The sequence below is a fragment of the Sminthopsis crassicaudata genome, chromosome 4, assembly GCF_048593235.1.
Source record: "Sminthopsis crassicaudata isolate SCR6 chromosome 4, ASM4859323v1, whole genome shotgun sequence".
NCBI lineage: Eukaryota > Metazoa > Chordata > Mammalia > Dasyuromorphia > Dasyuridae > Sminthopsis > Sminthopsis crassicaudata.
Window position 1 is genome coordinate 192,175,777 of NC_133620.1, and position 26,380 is coordinate 192,202,156.

A 26,380-nucleotide genomic window follows, 5' to 3' on the forward strand; every position below is an offset into this window, starting at 1 on the left:
GCTATTTTTATTCTCTATCTTGACCTGTGAACCTAACCTATTCCACTGATCAACTAGTCTATTTCTTAGCCAATACCAAATGGTTTTGGTGACTGCTGCTATATAATATAGCTTTAAATCAGGTACAGCTAGAAAACCTTCATCTGACTTTTTTTTCATTAGTTCCCTTGCAATTCTCGACCTTTTATTCTTCCATATGAATTTTGTTGTTATTTTTTCTAAGTCATTAAAATAGTTTCTTGGGAGCCTAATTACATAAATCCTAACTCCAATCCAACCCTCATAACCATTAGCCAAAGAAACAATTCTCCTGGAGAAGGGTCTAACCATCATTACCAACTGTCAGCCACCTGTCTTTCACAGGCCAGGCAAACCAGCCTACCTGAAGCAGCAAGGTGCATGTGCCAGGCAAATCAAAGCACTCCCACAACCTCTCCCCTCAGACCCTGATGAGTCAGTGAAACACCTTGAACCCAAAAGCTTTGGGGGTTGCAATGCTTCTAGCCCAAGTCCTTCAGTCATCATCCTGGGAAACAAACCCACTGGGGATGAAATCCAGTCATTGCTTCCGCAGGTGCTACAGCCACAGCTACAAAATGCTAAGAAAGGAAAATTCTTGTTACCAAAGTCTTTGGCATGGTCCAGTGGTCACATCTGAAACTGATGTGATTTTATCAATGGAAATTACATTAAAGAAAAGGCATTTTCTGTTTTGCCTGCTTTGCTTTCCTTAAGATAGAATGGCAAAGCAGACAAAGCTTCTCTGTCTACATATGTGTGTGTGTGTGTGTATATATATATATATACATATATATATATATATATATCCCTTCTAACTGCCATTATAATAAGAAAGTTCTAATATATATGTTATATGAATGCTTATTCCATTCCCCAATTTAATTTTCTATGCACATGTTGTCTCCCCCAGTAGAATATACACACCTTAAGAATATGCTGTTTTGAGAAAGAAAAACTAAATCATTTTTGTCTTTATATCTTCATTGCCTATAACAGTTATTGGCACATGCTATGCTCTTAATAAATGCTTATTGAATATTTTTAAGTGAACATCTTCAACTACCTATTGCACATGAAGATATTTCATTTACAATATATTAATCAGTTGTCTCCAGTGTTTAGCTGTGTGATGCTGACCAAGTCATGGGACCCCTCATTGACTCATTTTGATCATTTGCAAAATGAAAAAGTCAGAGTATTGTTGTTGAACCATATCTGACTTTTCATGACCCCATTTCAGGTTTTCTTAGCAGACATAATAGAATGATTTATCATTTCCTTCTCCAGCACATTTTATAGATGAGGAAACTGAGGCAGACAGTTAAGTGACTTGCCCAGGGTCACACAATTAATAAGTGACTGAAGTCAGATCTTTACATCATGCCAAACATACCACCTACGTGCCCTTTTGGAGGTTAAGTTTTTAATATTCTATATTTCTCTCTGATTAAGGAAGCATATTATTTCATAAATATGATTGCAGGTCATTAGAGGTAGCTCCCATTTATTTAGCCCTTTAGGTTTTATAAAGCACTTTTCTCAAAAAAATCCTGAGAGGTAGAGAGCAGGAGATCATGTCTTCCATTTCTTCACAAAATTCCTCTTCCCCTCCCAAGTGCCTAGCAGAGAGATAGATACATATTAGACATTGAGCAAATCATTGACATGCCAGGGGCACTCTAAGGGGACAAGAAAAAGAAGAAGAACATTCAAAGAATCCATTTTCAGAGGCTTAAATTTTTAATCTGTCATTATCCAAGAAGGAATTCAGTGAATCCTAAATTCAAGAGGATCAGTTTGGACTAAACTGATGACAAAGGGCTACCTACTTTCCCTTGGCAATCACTCTTTGTCTTTTCTCCCTTAACTTCTCAATATGAGAAGTTGGTTTCTTGTTAGTTTCTGTACATTTGGATGAGATGCTTCTATTTGAAGGAATAAGCCAGAACCACAAGAAAGAGCTTCAGGCTACAATGGTTGATATTTAAATAGTGGAAGAATTTCTATACAAACCCTCTCTGCCTTTGCTCCTGCTCTTCCTACCCATCCTTTCCCCATCCATCCATATCCTAGCCTTTCTCCAAGGTCAAATACCACTTCCTCCATGAAGATTTGACCAATAACTCCAACCCACAATGATCTCTTTACAACAGGGCCACTTACTGTCCATACCCTTCATTTGGCACTTAATAATATAATTCAATAGAATGTACACTCCTTGAAAATAAAATATGTGTTTTTGTATCCCTGGTATTTATACATAGTAGGTCCTGTTGGTTGATGGATCTTTAGAGATAAAACAAGGCACTTGTGAGCCCTAGACAGAATTAGAAAACTATGAACCTACTCATCCATGTTCCTCTCTACTAGAAGCTTTGGACCTTCATAAAATGTGTGCACCTTGATCTATCACAAAATAAATATATACATGCAGAAAAAAGAATTTTCTAACATTAAAAATATGTGCATTTATATAGCTAGCAACTGACTTCAACAACTACCAGCAGCAATGATTCCCCAGTGGTTTTCACAAGACCTGCATGAGTGCCATGTTCCCTGATTTTTAGAGAATCAGTGACATTATATCCTTTTGCTATACTGTGAAGAAGTGCCGACTTTTTTCCAGTGATAAGTGGATCTATCCAATTATAACTTAGCTTTGACTTCCCATTTACTAGTAAACTTTACCTACTTCTGGATTTCATTTTATTTCAGTGAATCCTAGTCACGTGATGGTTTTGACATAATGGAATCATTTCTACATGTGAACACACAAATATGCTTGAATACTTATAGAGCATTTATCCAGAATATAACTGATATGCAAATGAATTATAATGAAACAACACAATTCACAACAAAATACCAAACCCCAGCAGTCGAAATCACAAATTCCCAGTCTTCCTCCCTTCCCAAGATATCTCTGTGACACATGGGCTCCCTACTACTATTCCCATTTGACCAGACGAAAGACTGCCCTATAATTGTCGAAAGATTCTGTTGTTCTTGAGAGAAGTTCCCACAACAAGTGACTTCTTTGATCAGTTAGTCAAAAAATACTTATTATGCACTTACACTGTGCTAAGCTCTGAGGATATAAAGGCAAAAATGAGGTCTTCTCACCTCAAGGAGTATACAGTTTAACAGAGGAGATCATTTGCAAAAAAAAAAAAAAAAAAATATATATATATATATATATATATATATATATACAGAAAGAGAGAGAGAGAGAGAGAGAGAGAGAGAGAGAGAGAGAGAGAGAGAGAGAGAGAGAGAGAGAGAGAGAGAGAGAAATTGGAGGTAATCTCAGAGGGAAGGCACTAGCAGACTTGGCTATATTATTGTGGCAGGGTCTTCATCTGACTAAATCTAACCCATCACAAAGCCAGTGAGTGGATTCAGTAGCCAGCCCCAATAGCTATGGGACTATAAAACTATCACTGGCCCTAGCATCCTTCTCTGACCTTGTGAGTATATTTTTAAAGTATGTGAATCTTGTCCCCTGAACTACATTAAAAGGCCCTTGAGGGAGGAAGCTATGTCTTAGCTTCTTTTTATCCCCCTGCAGCACAACGTTATGTATTTCAGAGGTGTCAAATTCACTGCCTACAGGAAATCAGATTAAGGTACTGGCATACCTCAGAAATATTGAAGCTTTAATTCCAGACCATCACAATAAAGTGAATATTGCCATAAAGCAATAAAAGAAGTCACAAGAATTTTCTGATTTTTAGTGCATATGAAAGTTATGCTTATACTTATAGTCTGTCAAGTGTGCAATAGTACTAGTCTTAAAAAATGTATGTATCTTAATTTTTAAAATGCTTTATTGCTAAATAATACTAACCATCATCTGATGATCTTTAAATGAGTCATAATCTTTTTTGCTGGTGGAGGGTCTTGTATCAAAGTAGTGGTTGCCAAAGTTTGGGGTGACTTGGAAGTTTCTTAAAATAAGACAACAATAAAGTTTATCTCATTGATTAATTCCTTCTTTCCCTTGGATACTAAGAAGCCAACATAGCATGTTATTAATTGGCCTAATTTCAATATTGTTGTGTCTCAGGGAATAGGGGGAATACCCAAGGAGATACAGAGACAGACAAAAACAGAGAGACAGTTAATAGCTGGTGGAGCAGTCAAAGCACATATTTATCAATTAAATTCATATTCTTAAATGAGCAGGGTTTGTGGTGCCCCGATACAATTACAATAATATTATCAAAAATAACTGATCACAAATCATCAATGTAATATATTAGATATAATAATAATAGTGAAAATGTTTGAATATTGAAATTTAGAATTACCAAAATGTTACAAAGACTCAATGTGATCACATGTTTTTGGAAAAATGGCACTGCACATGATTGCTACAAACCTTTGATTTGTTTTTTAAAAAACTGCAATATGCACAAGGAATATAAGGATGTATGACTATAATTGAGAAATGTTTAACAAAGTAAATAAAATTACATTCCAATAGAGATAATGTTAATTTATGGTTTCCTAAGTCAATATGAAGCTACAAAGATCCATTTCTATTTGAGTTTGACACCTGAGTTGTACATCAAAGTTGTTTAAGAAGAATTTGTTGAATGCTACCCTATTCTCAGGGTTTCAGTTTGTTTATTTTATGATGGCCAGAAAAACTGAAGTTGGTAATCCAGCAAGTGCACCTCAAACTTTGGCTGACATTATTTCTTTGACTGGAACCCAAGCACAGAGTCCCCATGTGTCTCACATTATTAGATAAGAGGTTTTTAACTATTACCTGGTCATGGATGCTACCCACCAAAAAGTACACAGTTCTTTTCTGATCCATGAAGAGCTATTTTTTTTTTAGTGATTCATAGCTCTGGTGTCAGCAATTATTCCACTAGCTATTTCTCAAAAGTTTCTGTCTACCTAGAAATATATGATTACTAATAAACCAAGGGATGCTTTGACCTTTGGTACTCTCAGCAGAAACATAAACATGAAGTCTTATAAATTTAGTTTCAGAAAGGAAGACAGCAATAGCACAGAGGACAATTTGTGCAACTTAAGAACAACTACATGACTCAGTGGATAGAGTCTTGGGCTTGAAGTCTCAGAAACTTATTAAGTCACTTAACCTGTTTACATTAATCCACTGGAGCAAGAAATGAAAAGACATTACGATATCTTTGCCAAGAAAACCTCATGGGCAGTATGGTACACAGGGTTACAAAGAGTCAGACACAATCTGAATAATTGAACAAAAATTATTGGGCCAGAAAAAGAGATAACTCGTCCTCCAGACCAGACGGGTTGGTAGGACAAGGTGAGCCTTGAGCCAGAAGCAATAGAGCCATGAGATATATACACTGCTTCTGAGTTATGTCAGCAGAGCATAAAAATTGAACTAAGGTATAAAGAGAAGACCAAGATCTCTTGGGCTAAGAATCGAGAATCAAAGAGAAGTCCAACAACTGGGGAAGGGCTGAACAAACTCTGGTATATGATTATAATAGAATATTATTATGAGTAAGAAATGACAAGCAGAATGAGTTTAGAAAACCTGGAAGGAATTACATGAACTGATGCAAAGTGAAGCAAGCAGAACCAGGGGAGCATTGCATAAGTGACAGCAATATAGCTGTTCTCAGCAATACAGTAATCTAAGATAATTCCAAATAATGAAGTATGCTATCTGCCTTCAGAGAAAGAAGTGATATTTATTTAATAGTTTAAAGCATGCTATTTTTCATTTTCTTTCTTTTTTTCTTTTATTCAAGTCTTTTTATATAAAATGACTAATATAGAAATGTTTTACATAATTGCACATGTATAACCTATATCTGCTTGTCATTTTAGGAAGAAGGTTGAAGAAGGAGGGAGAAAGAAAGAATTTGGAACCAAAAACTTTAAGTAAAAAAATTTTTTTTTTTAATTTTTAAAGACTAAAAAAAAAAAAGGAGAAAACCTCTGCCCAGATATTAAAACTCTGGTCAAGCTAAACTAGTTACAACTCTGTATCTCAGCATTGATATCAGTTAATAGTTATCTTCAGATAATAATATCAGATAATAGTTATCTTCTATCTAAAGACAAAGATTCAATTTCATTCAGTTCAAAAGGCAGCTGTCTTGAAGAACTCAGATTCTAGCCAACAAAAGATCAAAACATCTTGACTAGAAGTTTCCCGTTCATCCCATTTACATGACACTTTCTGCTCTAAATGTGACGGGAGTGATATAATATAATCCTTAGTAGAATGTAAACTCCTTGAGGGCAGGAAGAGTTTGTAATTTTGTTGTTGTTGTTGTTGTTGTTGTTGTTTGGTTTTTGGTTTTTGGTTTTTTTTTTTTTGTTTTTTTTTTATCTGGTATCTCTAGCATACCTCTGAGCCTAGAATACAATTGGTGCTTTAACAAATCTTTGCTGACTTATTGATGCTCCATGATAAATAATCCCAATTCCTTTAATTTATCCTTATCTAGCTTAATCTCCCTTCTTTTTTTACCAGCTGGTGATTTCAGACTGGACACAACTCAATCTGTTATTGTTGTCTAAAATGTGGCTCCTATTGAAGTCAGTACTTCAGATGTGGTCTGACAAATCAATCAATCAATAAATATTTATTAAGTGCCAGGTCCTATGCTGAATGGTAAGGATACAAAAACAGACAAAAGATAATATCTGACCACGAGGAGCTTAGAGTCTAACAGAGAAGATAATACACAAACAAATATAAGCAAATCAAGCTATCTATAGCAAGAATGGGAAATGTCAGGTCAGTTCCCTGGATATGGATTCTATATCTCTATTAATGAATGCTCAAGATTCCAATATCTTTTTTTCACTGCTGTGCCCTATGCTTGAATTATATTGTATTTGCAGTCCACTAAAACCCTCAGATTTTTTCAAATGAATTACTATCTATACTTCTGCAGTAGATTTTTTAAATACAAATATACAATTTTATTTTTAGTCATTAATTATTTCCTAATATTAGACATAGCTCATTCTTCTTATCAGGCAAGATCTTTTGGGATTCTTATTCTTTGATCCAATCTATGGGACATACCACCGACCATATATTTTGCCAGTTGAAAAATTGATAATCAGATCATCTGTTCCAGATGTAAATCACTTGACTTTCTTCTACTTTAATAATCCCCTCAAAAAAGGAAATGAGATGTGTCTGGTGTGACATATCCTTAAAGAGCCCATTGAGGTAATAATGACTACATCCCTTTAACAAATGACAATAAAACATCTTTTCAATAACAATTCTAAGGAGCAGTTAAGTATTGCAGTAGATAGAGCACTAGTCAGGAAGACCTGAGTTCAAATACAGCCTCAGATACATACTGTGTTCAGACACTTAGTAGCTGTGTGACCTTTGGGCAGTCATTTAATTCTGAATGCCTAATAATAATAATAGTATTCTAAGAGAGGGACTATGGAGTCATAGCTGCAGAGCTAGCCAAGTAGTAAGTAAGTAAGTAGTCAAGTATGCTCTGGCATACTAAGCATAAACAGGTCATTTCATTTCTTCAGGCTCCACGCTATTCTCTTAAACTTAGAATTTTAGAGGAAGAATTGATGTCTTTTGGGAGAAGAGGTTTCTCACTGGGAGCTCCTCAAATGAATAAAATCATAAGTCCAGCCTTCTCTATCTGAGAATAATAATACATTCTAAGGTTTGACTCAAACTGAAATTTATCTCTAATTATTTTTCTTTTCCTTTTTGTTTCTTCTATTCTTTTGCCTTTGTTAGCCAAGTAATAAATAAAATGGCCTTCCTAAATCTATAGATAATTCCTAAGATAAATATATATAGGTTTACCATCTCTGACATCTTCCTTAAACTATAAGCATATCTAATTAACCAGGAAAGTAGCAGTGATCTATTAGGGGTAATGATAAAGAGCACAGTGTGACCTATTGTCTTTTAACTCCTTCCCCTTCTGAGTGCAGCAATGTAATTTTTGGCCTTGAATCTACCTGAGAATGAAACTAAAATCAGGTGTCATTCTGATGCAATTAGTGGCAATGCAGAGAGTTGTGGGAATCCCCTCTGATCTATGCAGGTCCAATGTGAAAGAATTTACAAACCTAAAATCTGAATGTGGCAAGAAAAGGGATTTTTATTGTTGGCTGAGATGCCAGTTTTGCTAGGAAGACAGTCTTCTGAGTGGCAAGAGGTCCTGGCAGAGAAATAACAAAAGGTTATCACTGAGAAAAGAATGTCTTCACAGCAGGCAAGAGTCCTGGTTGGCAAAGCATAATCCTACTTCGGACTTCTGCAAAGATTTGAAGTCCAAAATGGTCATTTTATAAGAAGTCTGGGGGTAGGGCTTCCATTGAATGAGATTCCTTCAATGTTGTCACTGCCCCCAGGCCTAGATTTCCAGTTGAAGGAGACCACTTAAGTTATATCAGGTCTATATCTCCAGCTGAATGAAACCACTTAAGTTCCTTCTAAGGAGAGAGTGGTCCTGGGCTAATCATAATGAAATCACTTAAGTGCCCTGAAGGATGGGTTTTTGTCAGAGGAGAGTTTCAGAGCTCACCCCAAAAGTCAAGGAAGACAGTTTCAGGGTTCACTCCCATCAATTTTACTTAGATGGAAAGGAATCCTCCATGGAAATAAAGAGCCTTGAGCATTTCAGAGCCTAAACGAAATCAAGTAGAAGCTTAAAAAAAATTTAAAGAGGATGTAAAATAAATGCAATCTGTTCTGTCCATTACCTCTATTCCCTTATTTGCTGGGTTTTCAAAGGAAGCTAAATCTAGGAGAGAATTTATCAGATAAATTAGGGAGTTTAAATTATAAGGAGACTTCAGAGAACAAATACCTTAAATTTAAATTTAGTATTTAAATTTAAATAAGCTAAACTTAAATTCCCTTAAACTTATAAGAAGAAGGAGAATAAAAGAGGAAATAGAGGGGTGGGGCAGGGACTATACTAGTACTATCTGTAGTTGAAGCCAATGAGATTTCTTTGGCTCCTTGGATTATTGTGTTATAGTAATTTTCTAATGAATTCTCTAGTCTATCTCTCAGACCTGTGAAGGAGGAAGGAATTTATGACCAGAAGAGAACTAGAGATCATTATTGATCACAAAATAGAAGATTTTGATTACATCAAATTAAAAAGCTTTTGTACAAACAAAACTAATGCAAACAAGATTAGAAGGGAAGTAACAAACTAGGAAAATATTTTTAAAGTTAAAGGTTCTGATAAAGGTCTCATTTCCAAAATATCTAGAGAACTGACGCTAATTTATAAGAAATCAAACCATTCTCCAATTGATAAACGGTCAAAGGATATGAACAGACAATTCTCAGATGATGAAATTGAAATTATATCCACTCATATGAAAGAGTGTTCCAAATCACTGCTGATCAAAGAAATGCAAATTAAGACAACTCTGAGATACCACTACACACCTGTCAGATTGGCTAAGATGACAGGAACAAATAATGATGAATGTTGGAGGGGATGTGGGAAAACTGGGACACTGATACATTGTTGGTGGAGTTGTGAAAGAATCCAGCCATTCTGGAGAGCAATTTGGAACTATGCCCAAAAAGTTATCAAACTGTGCATACCCTTTGACCCATCATTGCTGCTATTGGGCTTATATCCCAAAGAAATACTAAAGGGTGGAAAGGGACCTGTATGTGCCAAAATGTTTGTGGCAGCTCTTTTTGTTGTAGCTAGAAACTGGAAGATGAATGGATGTCCATCAATTGGAGAATGGTTGGGTAAATTGTGGTATATGAAGGTTATGGAATATTATTGCTCTGTAAGAAATGACGAGCAGGAGGAATACAGAGAGGCTTGGAGAGACTTGCATGCACTGATGCTGAGTGAATGAACAGAACCAGAAGATCGCTGTACACTTCAATGTTGTATGAAGATGTATTCTGATGGAAGTGGAAATCTTCAACATAAAGAAGATCCAACTCACTTCCAGTTGATCAATGATGGACAGAAACAACTACACCCAGAGAAGGAACACTGGGAAGTGAATGTAAATTGTTAGCACTACTGTCTATCTACCCAGGTTACTTATACCTTTGGAATCTAATACTTAATGTGCAACAAGAAAATGGTATTTACACAAATATATTGTATATAGGTCATATTGTAACACATGTAAAATGTATGGAATTGCCTGTCATCAAGGGGAGGGAATGGAGGGAGGGAGGGGATAATTTGGAAAAATGAATACAAGGGATAAAGTTATTTTTTTAAAAATTGCTCATGCATATATACTGTCAAAAAATTATAAATAAAATTTAAAAATAAAATAAAATAAAATAAATAAATAAAAATAAATTTTAAAAAGCTTTGTTTTTAATATGAATTGCACTTTGCTATACACATTGTGTCTTCTTGTTAAGGACTGTAATGTTCTTGGAAGACGGGGAGTGCTTCATTTTTGTTTTTGTATAGTGAGTGCCTAGCATAATACACCTAATAGAAACTTAAAAAAAAAATTTCTAATGAATTCTCAAGGCCAAAAAAGATGACCTTATAAGATAGTTTCCAATTCTGTGTGTGGCCTTCTAATTCTGAATGTTCTAATTTTATAACTAGGTTCCAATTTAATGTGAACAAGGAAATCCATGAAGTGGTCATATTATTCTAGTTCACATTTGCATGTTTCCATTGGGCTGGAACCAGCTGCCAAATACTTCAAAATGCTTACAATCCAAGACAGCCCAACACAATATATGAGCTTTTAAAAGTCTGGGTTTCTTAGAATCAGAAAATATTGGAGGTAGAAGGAGTTGTGGAGCTCAATAGACCTAGCCTTGTCATTTCATAGATGAGGTAACTGAAGTCCAGTCAGTCAGTCAGCAACTATATATCAAAAGAATTATTTATGAAGGGCAGCTAAAGTGGAAGGAGTGTTGGTGCATGATTTTTTTGTTTGTTTGTTTGCAGATGATTGTACACTCAATACTGTCTCCCAACCTGATTTGCAACAAAGTATGGATAGATTTTCTGCCACTTGTACTAATTTTGTTATAACAATTAATACCAAGAAAATTCAGTTACTCCATCAGCCAGTACCACACCGTCCATATGTGGAACCATTATCAGTTTACAGCAAATGGTGAAGTTTTGAATGCCGTGGATAAATTCACTCACCTTGGCAGTATACTTTCCAGAGATATATACATTCTTAATGAGTCTGACAAACGCAATGCCAGAGCTAGCTCAGTAGGGAGCTAGGAGGCTCTAAAGGAAAGAGTAGGCGAGCAGAAGTATTAGACTGACTACCAAACTGAAGGTCTACAGAGTCGCTGTGCTGACCTCACTGTTGTAGGCCTCTGAAACCTGGACAGTGTATCAGCACTATACCAGGAAAGTGAATTGCTTTAATTTGAATTGTTCTAAGAAGATTGTGAAGGTCACTTGGCAGAAATAAGGTATCAGATGAGTTCCTTTCTCCAACTACACTGCCAAGCATTCCAACTCTACTAGAGAGCACAATTCTGTTTGGCTGACCACATGGTTTGAATTCCAAATGTATACTTGCCAAAAAGACCATTTCATGGAAAATTCACACAGGGCAAGCGTTCACAAGGTGGTCGGAAAAGGCCATCAAGGGCACGCTTGAAGTCTCTCTTAAGAACTTTAGAATTGATTGCATGAGATGGAAGACACTGGCACAGGACCACTGAGCATGGCATGCCCTTATCAGAGAACTCTATCAGCAAAAAAGAATTGAATTAGGTCAAAAGAAATGTGAGATGTTCAAAATTAGAAAATCCACCCTAAATGTCCATAGGAGCTGTTTGTGTCCAAGCTCATATTGATCTGATCAGCCACACTAACTTGACTCTAACATAATGATGTCATTTTAGTTCTCTTCAAAAACAGTCCACCAACTAAAATTAGGAAGATTTGAGTTTAAATCCAGCTTCAGACACTTATTACTAAAGGACTCTGAGCTAATCACTTAACCTCTATTTGTTTTATTTCCTCATCTGTAAAATGGGGACACACTGGAGAAAGAAATAGCAAACCACTCCAGTATTTTTTACCAAAAAAACCTTATGGGTTTTGTCCATGGAGTCAAGTAGAATTGGGCATGCCTAAGGGAACAACAACAAATGTGCCAGGCAGCATACTGTCAGTCTCTTCCCTCAAGAAAGTTGACATTGTAATAGAAGGGACAATACAAACAATTATGTATGTTTAAGATATAAACAGAATAAACTGGAGATAAGACAGTAGAATTAAGGGTAAGCTAGAAAGCCTTCTTTTACAGAAAATGGGAGTTTAGTTGAGATTTGAAGGAAGCCAGTAGGCTGAGAGGAGGGATAGAGAATCCCAGACTTGGGGTTCAGCCAGTGAAAATTCAAAGACTGGAGATGGAGCTTCCTGTTTGAGGAGCAGTGAAAAGGCCAGTATCAAAAGGATCATAGTGGGATGGTAGTGGGAGGAAGGGAGAGGTTAAAATGTAAAGAGACTGGGAAGTTAGGAAGGGCTGTTAAGAAGCTTTTTAAAGGTCATCATTGTACTTTCCATTAAGTACGAATGAAAGCTACTATATGATGCCTAATGAATCCCAAAGAAAAATTTATTTGCTTAATATCCTAGAATAATTGTTCTCAAACTTTTTGATTTCAAGACCATTTTATACTTTACAAAACTCTTGAGGAACTCTGTGTAATATATATCAATATTATCCATACTATAAATTAAAACTAATATATTTCTAAAATATTGATGCCTTTAAAGTAACAATAAGTTCATTATATGTTAACATAAAAATATTTTCATGGAAAAAAACAAACTTTTCCAAAACAAAACAAAAAAAATTAAGAGAAGTGACATTATTTTACATATGTTTGCAAATTTCTTTAATATCTAAATTCTGCAAATCTCTTTAATGTGAAGCATCTATATGATGTAGTCGATAGAGAAATGGACCTAGAATCAAGAAAACCTAAATTCAAATCCGATCTCAGACATTAGCAAATCATTTGAACGCCACCTGCCTCAGTTTCCTCATCTGTAAAATGGAAATAATAATACCTTCATCTCAGAGTTGTTGTAAAGATCAAATAAAGTAATATTTGTGAATTATTTAGCAGATCTTAAAGTGCTATACCTATAGAGGACAGCTTCTCTCTGCACTCAGTTTGTTGTTCTGATTGACGTGTGTGACACAACTCTGGCACTACATAGTTGGAAAAGGAAGGAGTATTTTCATAGTCAAATCACATCTTAACATTACTATATGCCCCCCCTGCAAGGATCTCGGTGACCATACTTGCAGAACTTGGGGGATAGATGATCTCTTCCAGTTCTAAATCCTAATCCTAGTACTGTAACTCCAGCAAAGGTCTCATCTTGCCACAATGTGTTCCTGGGTTCTTGAAGGCTGGTGAAGGGAAGAGCTGAGGAGGCACCGATTTTATGTTGTGGTACCAGGACTTTAGGGACAAGTAGAGCAGTAAACCAGAAATCAGGAAAAGCTATGCTCAAACCCTGTCTGTGTGATCCTGTGAGATCACAGTTTAATCACTCTCAGCCTCAGTTCCTTCCTCTGCAAAATCAGGAGGCTTTATCTTCCAGCTCTAAACCTGTGACTTGGATTTTTATGTGTGCAATTCTTTATGCAAGATGCAGCTCCCATCTTCACCTGCAGTGAAACTGGTAGGACTTTGGGTGGCGCAATGCGCTAACTTATCGGTCTTGCAGAGCTGGCCGCTCAATTCCACCCGCTACATGCCATAGGAGAAACCCCGCCTTCTGCTCGTTAGCGCCTGCACACTGCCGCATTGATGGCGAGGCTGCCACTGCAGGGAGTGCAGCGAGCTCCGAGCCTGCCCGGCCCCGCCCTGCTAGGACTGCTTGCTCTGCAGCGGTTTTAGTGTGTTACATTGTATCGTCCTGGCTGGTCTCTTCTGATTCATTCCGCTGCCGGAAACCTTTGTCTTCTCCAAAGCTCACATAGTTCCTAAGGACAACGCTCGCTTCGGGATAAACACTGTTATTTCTCTTCGTTGTTAGAACAATTCCCTTTAAAAACCAGGTTCATTATAAAATTTTCATTCAACCCTAAAAGGAAATAAATGCAATTTTAAGATGTCTTTAAATTATCTATCTAGATATGTCCGTTTATCCGACTATCTATCTATTTATTTATCTGCTTATCAGTTTAGATCCATACAGAAAAATGTTTTTGTTCCATCACTGGCTCTTCAACCATCTCCACTCTCCATAGACACCTCCTTTGTAATAAAGTAGTTAAGCAAAATGAGCCAACACACATTTAACTCTACATTGTACGATCACACGCTTTGTTTCTCTGCCTCTCTCTCTCTGTTTCCCCTCCCCTTTCTCTCTGTCTCTGTCACTGTCTCTCTCTCTCTTCCTCCTTCCTTCCCTCCCTTCCTTCCTTCCTTCTTTCCTTCTTTCCTTCCTTCCTTCCTTCCTTCCTTCTTTCCTTCCTTCCTTCCTTCCTTCCTTCTTTCCTTCCTTCTTTCCTTCCTTCCTTCTTTCCTTCCTTCCTTCTTTCCTTCCTTCCTTCTTTCCTTCCTTCCTTCTTTCCTTCCTTCCTTCTTTCCTTCCTTCCTTCTTTCCTTCTTTCCTTCTTTCCTTCCTTCCTTCTTTCCTTCTTTCCTTCCTTCCTTCCTTCCTTCTTTCCTTCCTTCCTTCCTTCCTTCCTTCCTTCCTTCCTTCCTTCCTTCCTTCCTTTTTTCCTTCCTTCCTTCCTTCCTTCCTTCCTTCCTTCCTTCCTTCCTTCCTTCCTTCCTTCCTTCCTTCCTTCCTTCCTTCCTTCCTTCCTTCTCTCTCTTTTCCTCTCTCTCTCTCTCTCTCTCTCTCTCTCTCTCTCTCTCTCTCTCTCTCTCTCTCTCTCTCTCTCTCTCTCTCTCTCTTCTTGCCTCTGACTCTCTTTCTCTCCTTTTTCCTTCCTCTCTCCACATATTCTTCATATAAACATATATCTAGAGATGTAACTAATTGCCAGTAAAAACTAGCATTTATTTAAGAGAGAGGGATTTCTTCCTATCAAAGATTTTATTGTTTTCAAGGAAGATTTTATAAATATATCATTTCCCCCCTCCCATCTGATTTCATTGTACGATTCTATAAAGACACTGCATTCCATGGATCTGGATCAGATTAGCAATCATCTAACTTCCAGTTAGAAAGTTCCTCTGAGCACTGTGATTTACCCAGGATCATATAGCCTATATAGGTCAGAGACTAGACTTAAATGCAGATCTCCTTAATTGGTTGTCTGTCAAATATTTCTATAGAGTCTGAAAATAATTGCTTTATAAGCACTATATTTTCATAGAACATTATAACATAAATCTGAAAGGACACACCCCCATAGTGAAACCACAATTGTATGTGGTTCTGAAAAAAGACATAAAAAAGTATGCCTTAGCATATCCATATTAACCCAGGAAGACTTGGACAGATTTATATTTATGGTCTAATCTATGCTAAATTACAGCATTACAGCAGTTAAAACTTGGCAGAATAAAACCAGTCTTGCTATTAGGCCCAGCATGACTATAAAGTGATGAACCTAATTCTGACTCCAAAAACCACACCCAGAGATCAATCTCTTAACAAATCTTTAGGCACAACAGAAAAAGCATCTTCAGGAAGTGGATACTTGGCACAGAAATTCTCTGATCCTTAACTATCCTTAAGACTAAAGTATAATTTTTCTGATGGGTGTGGTACAAAACCCATTGTTTTAGCCAAATGTGATTCTGGGTTTAGTTTGTCACTTGGTTTTGTTTTAATCACTAGTAATAGGGTTATATCTCCCTCTGCTCAGAAATATGGACAAATTGCCCTGGTGTGTGATTGGTGATTTCCTTCATGTAAGAGTTCTGGATAACAGGGCTCAGCAGACCTTCTTTGAAAATTGTGAGTTATTCTGGGATTATCAGAAAAAGATCCAAAAGTCATTGGAGGGAGAAATACTGTCTTTTAAACAGTAAAGGAAGATAGTGCTATGTATTCCACATCCCTATATTAGCAGAAAAGGAGCAAAATTTAAGTCCCCATGTAAAATATTGTCTTGGTTGCACATTCTAAGTATTTCATCAGTGTTCATTAAATATATTTCATACCAAATACCTAGAGTAGAAGTTCACTTTAAAAAATCATCATAATAACTTTACCATCAAGGTAAGTTCCTTAAGAATAAGATCTGTTTGACTTTTTTCTTTGCAACACCAGCATCTAGTACAGCACCTGGCACATAGTAGGTATTTAATAAATGTTTGCTGATTGGTTGAATGATATAGATAATAGATATAGTGAGAAGATTACTAAATTTGGGCTCACAGGAATTGAGTTCAGTACTGGTTCTGATTCTGGTACTACCAATATAAGCGTGGCCAAGTCACATCATTTCCTTGGGCCCATTCCCTTATCTGTAAAATGAGCTAGATAATTTCAAAGGTCCCCTTTCCAAATCCCATGAGCCTATTAATTCTTTCTTTTTTTCTTTTTTTTATTATAGCTTTTTATTTACAAAACATATGCATGAGTAATCTTTCAGCACTGACCCTTGCAAAACCTTCTGTTCCAAATTTTCCCCTCCTTCCCCCCACCTCCGACCCTACATGGCAGGTAGTCCAATATATATTAAATGTGTTAAAATATATATTAAATCCAATATATGTATACATATTTATACAGTTATCTTGCTGCATAAGAAAAATCGGATCTAGAAAGAAAAAAACCTGAGAAGAAAAACAAAAATGCAAGCAAACAATAACAGAAAGAATGAAAATGCTATGTTGTGGTCCCTACTCAGTTCCCATAGTCCTCTCTCTGGGTATAGATGGCTCTCTTCATTACTGCAAAATTGAAACTGGTTTGAGTCATCTCATTGTTGAAGAGAGCCCTGTCCAACAGAATTAATCATTTTATAGTCTCCTTGTTGTCGTGTATAATGATTTCCTAGTTCTGTTCATTTCACTCAGAATCAATTCATGTAAGTCTCTCTAGGCCTCTCTGAAATCATCCTGTTGGTCATTTTTTACAGAATAATAATATTCCATAACATTCATATACCCACAATTTAACCAACCATTCTCCAACTGATGGACATCTATTCAATTTCCAGTTTCTAGCCACTACAAACATTTTTGCACATCTTCCTTTAAAATCTCTTTGGGATATAAGTCCAAGAGTAACACTGTTGGGTCAAAAAGTATGCACAGTTTGATAGTTTTTTGAGCATAGTTCCAAATTGCTCTCCAGAATGGTTCAATTTCTTCACAGTTCCACCAACAATGTATCAGTGTCCCGGTTTTGCCACATCCCCTCCAACATTAGTCAGTATCTTTTCCTGTCATCTTAGCTAATCTAACAGGTGTGTAGTGGTATCTCAGAGTTGTCTTAATTTATATTTCTCTGATTAATAGTGATTTGGACCACCTTTTCATATGACTAGAAATAGTTTCAATTTCTTTGTCTGACAATTGTCTGGTCATATCCTTTGACCATTTATCATTTGGAGAATGGCTTGATTTCTTATCAATTTGAGTCAATACTCTATATATTTTAGAAATGAGGCCTTTATAAGAACCTTTGAATGTAAAAATGTTTTCCCAGTTTATTGTTCCCCTTCTAATCTTGTCTGCATTAGTTTTGTTTGTAAAAAAAAAAGTCTTTTTAGCTTAATATAATCAAAATTATCTATTTTGTGATCAATAATGATCTCTACTTCTTCTTTGGTCACTTCACCTATTCTATTAATTCTTCATAAAAGTCTTATTCCAATGCTCTGTTTTGGTATTTGAATGATCCTTGTTTGTCTTTATTATTGAATATCCATTTTTTTTATTTATAGTTAAGCACAGATTTTCAGGGTACATCATCCTGAGCTACATCCTGAGTTCCATTGCTCTTCCAAGACATTATTCTATTCCTTTCTACATTTTCTGGTGGGTGCAGAAAAATCTTGAATTATTAGAATTTCCTTTCCTTTGTATTTGAAGGTCTTTCTTCAGATTTCTTGCAAAAGTTGTTTGTTTCTGAAGTGAATTGCTAAATTTAACTACTGTGTCTTAGAGTCTATAGCTTTGGGTTGTTTTTGTTTTATTTTCTGAAGGTGATCCATCAAAGCTTTCCATTGGCATTTTATTTTCTATGTTCAGAAGTTTTAATATTTCCTGCATCATAGTGTTAAGTTTTTTTGTGTTGCCATGTTCTTCTGGGAGACTTATGATCCATTGGTTATCTCTGTTCATCCTTTCTTTGAGATCAGTATGATATGCTTGCATAGTGAGCATATTTTTTTAAAATGTTTGCTTTCCTTTTAAATTGTTCTCCACTTCTGTATATTTGCATTTCTAATATCTTATTTTTTTATTTCTTTGACATTACAGATTCTATTTTTTCTATTTTGTGCATTCTTATTTTGCTATGCAGTCTATAAATTCTGCCCCCATAATTCTCATTTCTCCTTTAAACCACTCAGAAACAAAGTATTGTGGTTCCATGTTCTCACATTTTACAGGATACTCTTTCTCATCAAGTACTAGATTATTTTATTTTGCTTTGCAGTACTTATTCATAGATGCACAAATTCCTCTAGATATAAATCTACTAGACTTTTGTCTGTTGTTAATGTTTCCCTATTTATGTACATGCTTATGTTCAAGATGTTTGAGTTTTCTAATTCTAGAGATCTTGCAATTTCAACTTTTCCCCCCATGATTTTCTCCTTTTCCCTTTTTGATTCTGTCTCTTAAGAAGGTAGTTTTTAGGGACATTGGATCTCAAAGCATCTCAGCTTCCTCCATGGGCAATTCGTGTATACCAGCTCAGGTCTCTTGACTTATATATGATCAGAACTGGGCCCAGGTAGGTACTGTGTTCTTTTTCTTAGACTTAGTAGAATGTTGTGCAGTTCCCTTCACAACATGTTCTTTCTGGTTCTCTGTTCCTAATTTTCAGTACCAGCAGTTCAGACCTTTGCAGCACTGGTACTACCTAGTTGTGGCCCTCTGCAGATTTTTATTCCTGAAGTACTGCCATCTGCCTTGCTGCTTGTCTGTTCCTGCCCAGACAAACTTTTTACAGCCTGGAACCAGGGGTCTTCACAGAATTAGAAAGAGGAAGAGCAACAGGATTGTAGGATTATATTGTTAATCTCTGGGTCTGTTAGTGTATCCTCAATGCTGCTAACATGTGAGAAGGGAAAAGCATATCAAGTGAACTCAAAGTCAATGAGCTGATATCAGTACATGGAGTTTTGTTTTTCAATTTTTTTGGATGCTGGGAGTATCCTTAGAACATGGAGACAGCTAAAATTGCTTTTATTTTTAATACATAATTTCTATTTTACAGAATTTTGAGCATGGAGACAGCTAAAGTTGCTTTTATCTTTGGTACATAATTTCTATTTTGGGAAAATTTTGAGAAGCTGTGAGAATCAGAGAAAATGTCTAGTACCCCATTTTGTTACTCATGTGACCTAGAGATCAATCCTTATTTCTTAAAGGCTCAGTAAGAGTAAGGAAAAGGTAAACAAGACAAAGACTTTATGCTAGAGAAGGAAGAATTCAGGGCAAGGACACTAGCTCAGCTTCCCCGCTTCCTCATCCACTCCAAGGTTACTATCTATCTCCCTGAGGCTTACGGAAGCTTCAAGGCAATTTATATGGTAGATAGAAGCACTAAAACTGCAGGGGGGGTTGTGGGAGCTGAAAGAACAAATGAAAAGCTAGTTGGATTAGATCTTTAAAACTCCTTCCATTATTAAATCTATGATCCCATATGTGTTTATTGCAAGGCTCAGAAAAACTCAGTGGGTTCTTACCCAATGATATAGCCAAAACACCAATGAAATAAAAGGAAAAAGGAAAGTAATTCTTCTTATTATTATTATAATAATCTTCTAATTATTATTAAAGCAAAAAAAAGGGGGGTGAGGGGGCCAGAAGTTGCTGAGAGTCACAGTTTATCCTCTCCACATGCTTTTATTTAACTGCTGCTACTTTAAATATAAAAGCTTTGCCTAAATAACCTGGGAAAATGTTGTTCAGGAAAGCAAACTCCAAAATCTGAAATAGTTTTATAAAAAAATTTATTAAGTTGTTTGCTAGAAAAAAAGAGCAGGAAGGAAAGGGTGAGTCTCTCTTTAAGTTTTGTTCTTTTTTTTTTTTTTAAGTTTAAGTTTTTAAGTTATAAAGAGTTTGGATAAAGGTATAAGGACACATGCTTGATTGGCTACACATAAGCTGTAGGTAGTCTCCAAGAGAAGGGCAGTTTGAGATGTATAACATCCAATAAGTCAGTCTAATTTGACAAACCCAAAACATTTGGTGGGCCCAAAACAAGAGCTAAAGGGACACAAAACAAACAAATACCGGATGGAATTCTTTAGAACCATCTGGCTTTCCTGGAGTGTCTCTGAGGTCAGACTGACCTCTACTGTAAGTCTTTGGGGTTAGAAAATTTTCCAGCCACAATTTTCTAGGTTGAAACAATATAACTAAATGATAAATGATAATCCATAATACCCTTTTGAGACTTAAATCCCAACAAGATGAATCTCATCAATATCCCTGTCTTCATAGGATATAAAGGTTTGGAAATGTAAGGAACCTTAAAATTCATTTAGCTCAACCCCCTCATTTTACAGAAGAGGAAATTAGACCCAGAGGTATATTTTTCAAAACACCTTTCCTAAATCCCTCAGCTGTTAGCATCTGTCCTCTCTTCCCTCCCAATCACTTTGCATTTCTTTTGTCCATATCCTATTTTTACCTTAATGTGAATGTGTGATCTCCCCCAATAGCTCCTTGAGGGTTAGGGACTGTCTTTTTTATTTATATCTCCAACATCTAGCATATTGCAAGGCACATTAATGGATCAATTAATAAACACTTATTAGGAACCTACTATATGCCAGGCTCTATGCTAATTAAATTCAGAAACAACAAATTCTGCAAGCAATTAGCTCAGATTTGCAGGGTAGGTCACCTTGGGCTGTATCTTAAGTCTCATTGCTCTTCAGAATGTATTATTTCATTCCCTCCTATGTTTTCTGGTAGGTGTTTAGAAATTGTCTGTTGATTTATTGACTAAATTGACTTGCCCAAGTTCACACAGGTAGTAAGCTGCAGAGGTGATTGAACAGGGTGTTTTCATAGCATCCTACAATGAAATCAGGCATCTGAGGGAAGAAAATAATATGTTTATAAAACCTTTCTAAAATTGAAAAAAACTTTCTGCCTCTTCAGCCAAATATTATGCTTTCATCAAAATGGAAGGCCATTTTTCATTTTTTTTTTGGAGACAAATAATATTATTGATAGGGTTGATTTCATCATACATTGTAGCTAATGAGAAGAACCATTTCATGGCAAGAGGAGCCATTAAGCTAGTTGAAGCTTATTCATAGACATCTGCAGCAAAATATAAAGAAGTAGAGAAATTCTGTATAAAATTAACTGGTTCGTTCAATTAAATATATGCATTGGAGCACCATCAATGTTATGGTGGACAAAGAAACGGGTGATGGTGAAAAATGTGTAGAAAATATAGTTTAAGACTAAAAATTGATAGAAGTCAGAGGCTCAACAATTACAGCTCAACTTGAATATCATTAATATTAATATTAATAACATATTAATATTAATATTTTCTTCAAAGAGTCAAAAAGTGCTGGGACTTTAAAAATACCAACATCAACATAGAAAGGAAATTGAGTATCTTCACATAATTTTTTAGCCTTTCCTGGAACAAGACTGTCCCCAGTTGCCTGGAATGTGTTCCTTCCTCACCTAAACTTTATTTTTTCCCTCTAATGTCTTTTAAGATGATTCAAATCTCTTGCAAGAGGCCTGAACCGTTCCAATCCTTAAGGAAGTTTAAATGCCTTTCCCCTCAGACAACCTGCCTTTCATACTTTATATAATACAAAAAGATTAATATTATATATACACATATATTTAGATATATAGATACACATACACACACACATACATAATTCTGTGCATACTGTCTCCCTCATTTAAATTCAGTCTCCTTGAAGTCAGGAACCACATTTTTGCCTCTCTTTGTATCTCCAGCTCTTAGGATAGTATCTGATCATTATTAATGAAAATGATGTTCAAGATGATAGAGAGGATTCTTACTATAATCCACACCTAAAGAAGAGCTCCCTTTATGATTTTACTGAGATATGTTCCTGCAGCTTCTACTTATAACCTGTTAATGTAATCAAAATGATCTGAGGCATGCTGGGGCCAGCTCAAACCTAGAGCCAATTAAGTTCAGTGTTAGGATTTACATTTCAGAAATCAGCAAACGACACATCAAGGCTTAATTTATTGGTTTATTGATTGTCTAGACTTGAAAAATGTTAATAGGCAGATTAAATTTAAAACTATGTCATGAATACATTTTCCCCCTGGAGAATAATCATTAAATAGTTACCAACATACCATTAGAAAGAACAAATATCTCCAAGGATCATCTTCTCAGCCTCCATCTCCATCTCCATCCACATGAAACTGAATTATCCTTAGACTTGGTAGACTTCAAGACTCTATTGATCAGACAAGTGGAGATGAGGGGGACATCATCTAGAGACTAATGCCATTGTATCCTTATGTCATATCCTTGCCATAATTGCTACAATATGAGTTCTTCATTCAGTCCTACTATCAAAACTGAACTTAAACGGGTTCCCTTAGCAACAACCCAGAGAGGGTTGTTTCATTTTAGCTATTAAAAAGTTTTTCTCTTACATCAAATTGAAATCCGTCTCTCTATAACTTGCATCCATTTTCTTAGTTCTACACTGTGGACCCAACAACAACAAGATAAATTTCTAGTGTAAATGAAAACCCTTCAAAAACTTGAAATTGGCTATCTTGATCTCCCTTACTCTTCTTTCCCCACAGGGTGTTTTCTTTTTCAGGCTAAATAACTCTAGTTCATTCAACCAAGTCCTGTATGACCTGGTGTTAAGAAAAAACTGCCCATTTCTCACCTTCCAGCATGCTCATGTCCTTCCTAAAATGGCACCTAGAACCAAACCCCAGATGTGATCTGAGCAAAGTAAAGTAAAGCGAAATAATTATCTCCCAAGTTGTCAACACGGTACCCCTAATGTTATCTTTTTTGGTTGTCAAGTCAAACTTTTCACTAACATTGAGTTTGTGAAGTTCTAAATTTGAAGTCTCTAAATTTGGGGCAGCTAGGTGGTGCAGTGGACAGAGCATCAGCCCTGAAGTCAGGAGAACCTGAGTTCAAATCTGACCTCAAGACACTTAGTACTTCCTAACTGTGTGACTCTGGGCAAGTCACTTAATTCCTATTGCCTCAACAACAAAAAAACCTCTAAAAATTTTTCCACACAACTTATTATCAAAGCAATTGACTCATTAAAATTGATCTTTTTTTTTTTAATCTGCAAAGAACTTTATGTTTAATTCTTTTAAAATTCATCTCATTGTTCTAATCTGTTAAGGTCTTTTTCTATCCTTATCTAGTATGAATATAACCTTTCAGCAGTGTGTCATCAGCATATTTGATAAATACTATATCCACATCTCCTTATGCTTTCTGCTAGAAGCTCAGGATTGAAGCCCACAAACAAAACAAGAGGTTAACTATGTGGGGGTCATTTAAGAGTTGCATGTCTGTGTGCAATCAGATTATAAAGTAGATATAGCAAAATTCAAAATTATTAACAGATTATTAAAAAGGACAAAATGACAGGAAGATAATGGCATACAATTACAACAGTTTCCACCTGACCTGTCAGTAAGTAATTGTCTCTGAAATTGAGAAATAGATCCAAGTAAATAACTTCAATCTGCTTTTCACCATTCCTTGAAAAATAAATTTGATATGAAGCAGTCACTACAATGAAGTTTACAAATGGTCTCAGAAACTGTCTCAGACAACAAAGGTTTGATACCCTTAACAAGTACAGAAACACGGTAGTGAAGGCCAATGACAGTGCATAATACAATTCATTTGCAAAATATAACAGGAGGATGACAGAAGATCGAACAATTTCACCTCATGAAACAAGGCAAGCAATAAAAAAGAAAAGCTTATTCTGAGATGCACCTAAGCTAGAGCATTCATAGATGAAACTAGAAGAAAGGACAACAAATAAATGCAATATGGAACAGATTTGCCAGTTTCTTTATGTTACTCTATTCTCATCATCTCTGACTATGATGATTTTCTATAATACTCCAACACATTTTGATAATGCATGAGAAAGTAGAAGGAGCACTTTTAAAATGAAACCAGAATATGCCCAAATACATGCAGAAGAAAATCATCTCATAGCTAGTTTGATTTTAAGGATATTTGGAGAACTTCTCAAAGATAGGAAGATAATAGCTAGCATTTACAAATGACTTTAAAGTTTACAAAAAGCTTTACATATATTATCTTATTTCATCCTCATAACTATTATCATTGTGAAGTTCTATTATCATTATCATTTTACAGAAGAAGAAACTATGGCTAAGAGAGATCAAGTAACTTTCCCAGGATGAAACAACTAGTAAGTATCTAAGGCGAGATTTGAAATCTTTTCTTCCTGACTGTGAGTCTAGTGTTCTTTCCGCTTTGTCATATTATATAAAATCATAAATGACATTATGACTATAACTAAGTGATGAGAAAAACATCAGTTAGTGGGAAGTAGGGGCATATTCCTACTTTATCACCTTTGTAAAATGTGAGAAAGATCTCCATACATGTATCTTTGACATTTGAAAAAGTAACACATAGGTTTTCACAGATGATTTTCTATAGCTAACCCCAGTTTCATAGTCACATAATTTACTGAAAAGTGTAGAAAATACAAGATATCTCCATTTTTTTATTTCTTAATTTTTAAAAACTTATACAATAAAGCAAAAATAAGTCTCAAAAGCTGTCTTTCAGCAAGATAGCTGTCATGCATCTAAGATCCTACAAGATTTATTTGATAGAAGCAACCACAGAACTAGTATGAATATAACCTTTGAGCTAGAAATTGATTGGGTACCCATCAGTTGGAGAATGACTGAATAAGTTATGGTATATGAATGTAATGGAAAGTTATTATTCTAAAAGAAATGATGAGCCGGCTGATTTCAGAAAAGCCTGGCAAGACTTACATGGACTGATGCTAAGTGAAGTTAGCAGAACCAAGAGAACATTGTGCACAATAACAAGATTATATGATGATCAACTGTGATGGACTTGTCTCTTCTCAACAATGTAGTGATTCAAGGCAATTCCAACAGTCTGTTGGGATGAGAAATACCATCTGAAACTAGAGAGAATTCTAGAGATTAATGTGCAATGAAGCATACTATATTTACCTTTTTTGTTATTTTTCTTTCTCATGTTTTTTCCCCTTTTGGTCTGATTTTTCTTGTACAATATAACAAATATGGAAATGGTTGTACATATTTAACCTATATCAGATTGTTTGCTCTCTTGGGGGGAGATAATTTGGAACACAAATGTTTTACAAAAATGAATGACAAAAATTATCTTTATATGTATTTGGAAAAATAAAATACTATTTAAAAAAACACCAGTCCTTTATATAGCTATCCAGAAACAGACATCATGCAATAGATATCTTTTAAGGGGCCTTATAGGTCATCAAGACCAAACCCTCCATTCTACAGAGGAGAAAACTAAGGTTCAGAAATGTTAACTGATTGGTCCAGATCACACAACTACTAAGTGTCTGAGGGAAGGTTCAAACCTGGATCTTCTTGATTCCAAGTTCAGCATTTTACCCATAGGTATATATCATGAAGGATTGCCTGAACAAAGTATTAATGGAAGAGAAGTTCTTTTTAAACTGCTATGTTCTCCAAAGAATCAAAATCATGTGGAACCAGAAGGGTAATGGAGAGTGAGATATATGACAGATACTGATAGACTATAGAACTTTATCAATGATGACATATAGTAGGTGGAGTAAAAAGAAATCATCAAAAATATATGTGACTAAGAAAAAAAAAAAAGTTGGAACAGATACCTTAAATGTTATGTTGTATATGTACAATGTTTAACTATCTAGAATAAGACCCTCAGAATATTAGATTCCCTATAGTGAAATTATGGAAAAACAAGGTCCAAAATTACATAGTTGGAGGCATAAATAGGCTGTGATTTGCTGTAGTGTAAGGATTGCTTTTTGTTACAATTTAGGTGTTCAGTGTAAGTAGTTTAAATCAGTTTATGTACTACTTCCCATAAGTCTATATAAATCAGTTTGACATTGAATTGATTATCTATTAAAAGAGATCAATATATCTAAGAATTCTACCCTATGTTATTTTCCTTGAGCCATCAGTTTCTCCAAGACACATGGGTGGTCTGGCCAT

At 35.6% G+C, this 26,380-nt stretch overlaps 1 protein-coding gene across 1 annotated transcript in view; it reads right to left on the minus strand.

The window, feature by feature from the left end:
- Positions 1–26,380, minus strand: part of CCN6 (cellular communication network factor 6) — a 104,713-nt gene that overhangs the window by 22,602 nt on the left and 55,731 nt on the right. Inside the window, exon 5 of the mRNA XM_074264694.1 lies at positions 13,906–14,045. Coding sequence (XP_074120795.1) covers positions 13,906–14,045 — 140 coding nt within the window. The remainder of the gene's footprint in view (positions 1–13,905; positions 14,046–26,380) is intronic.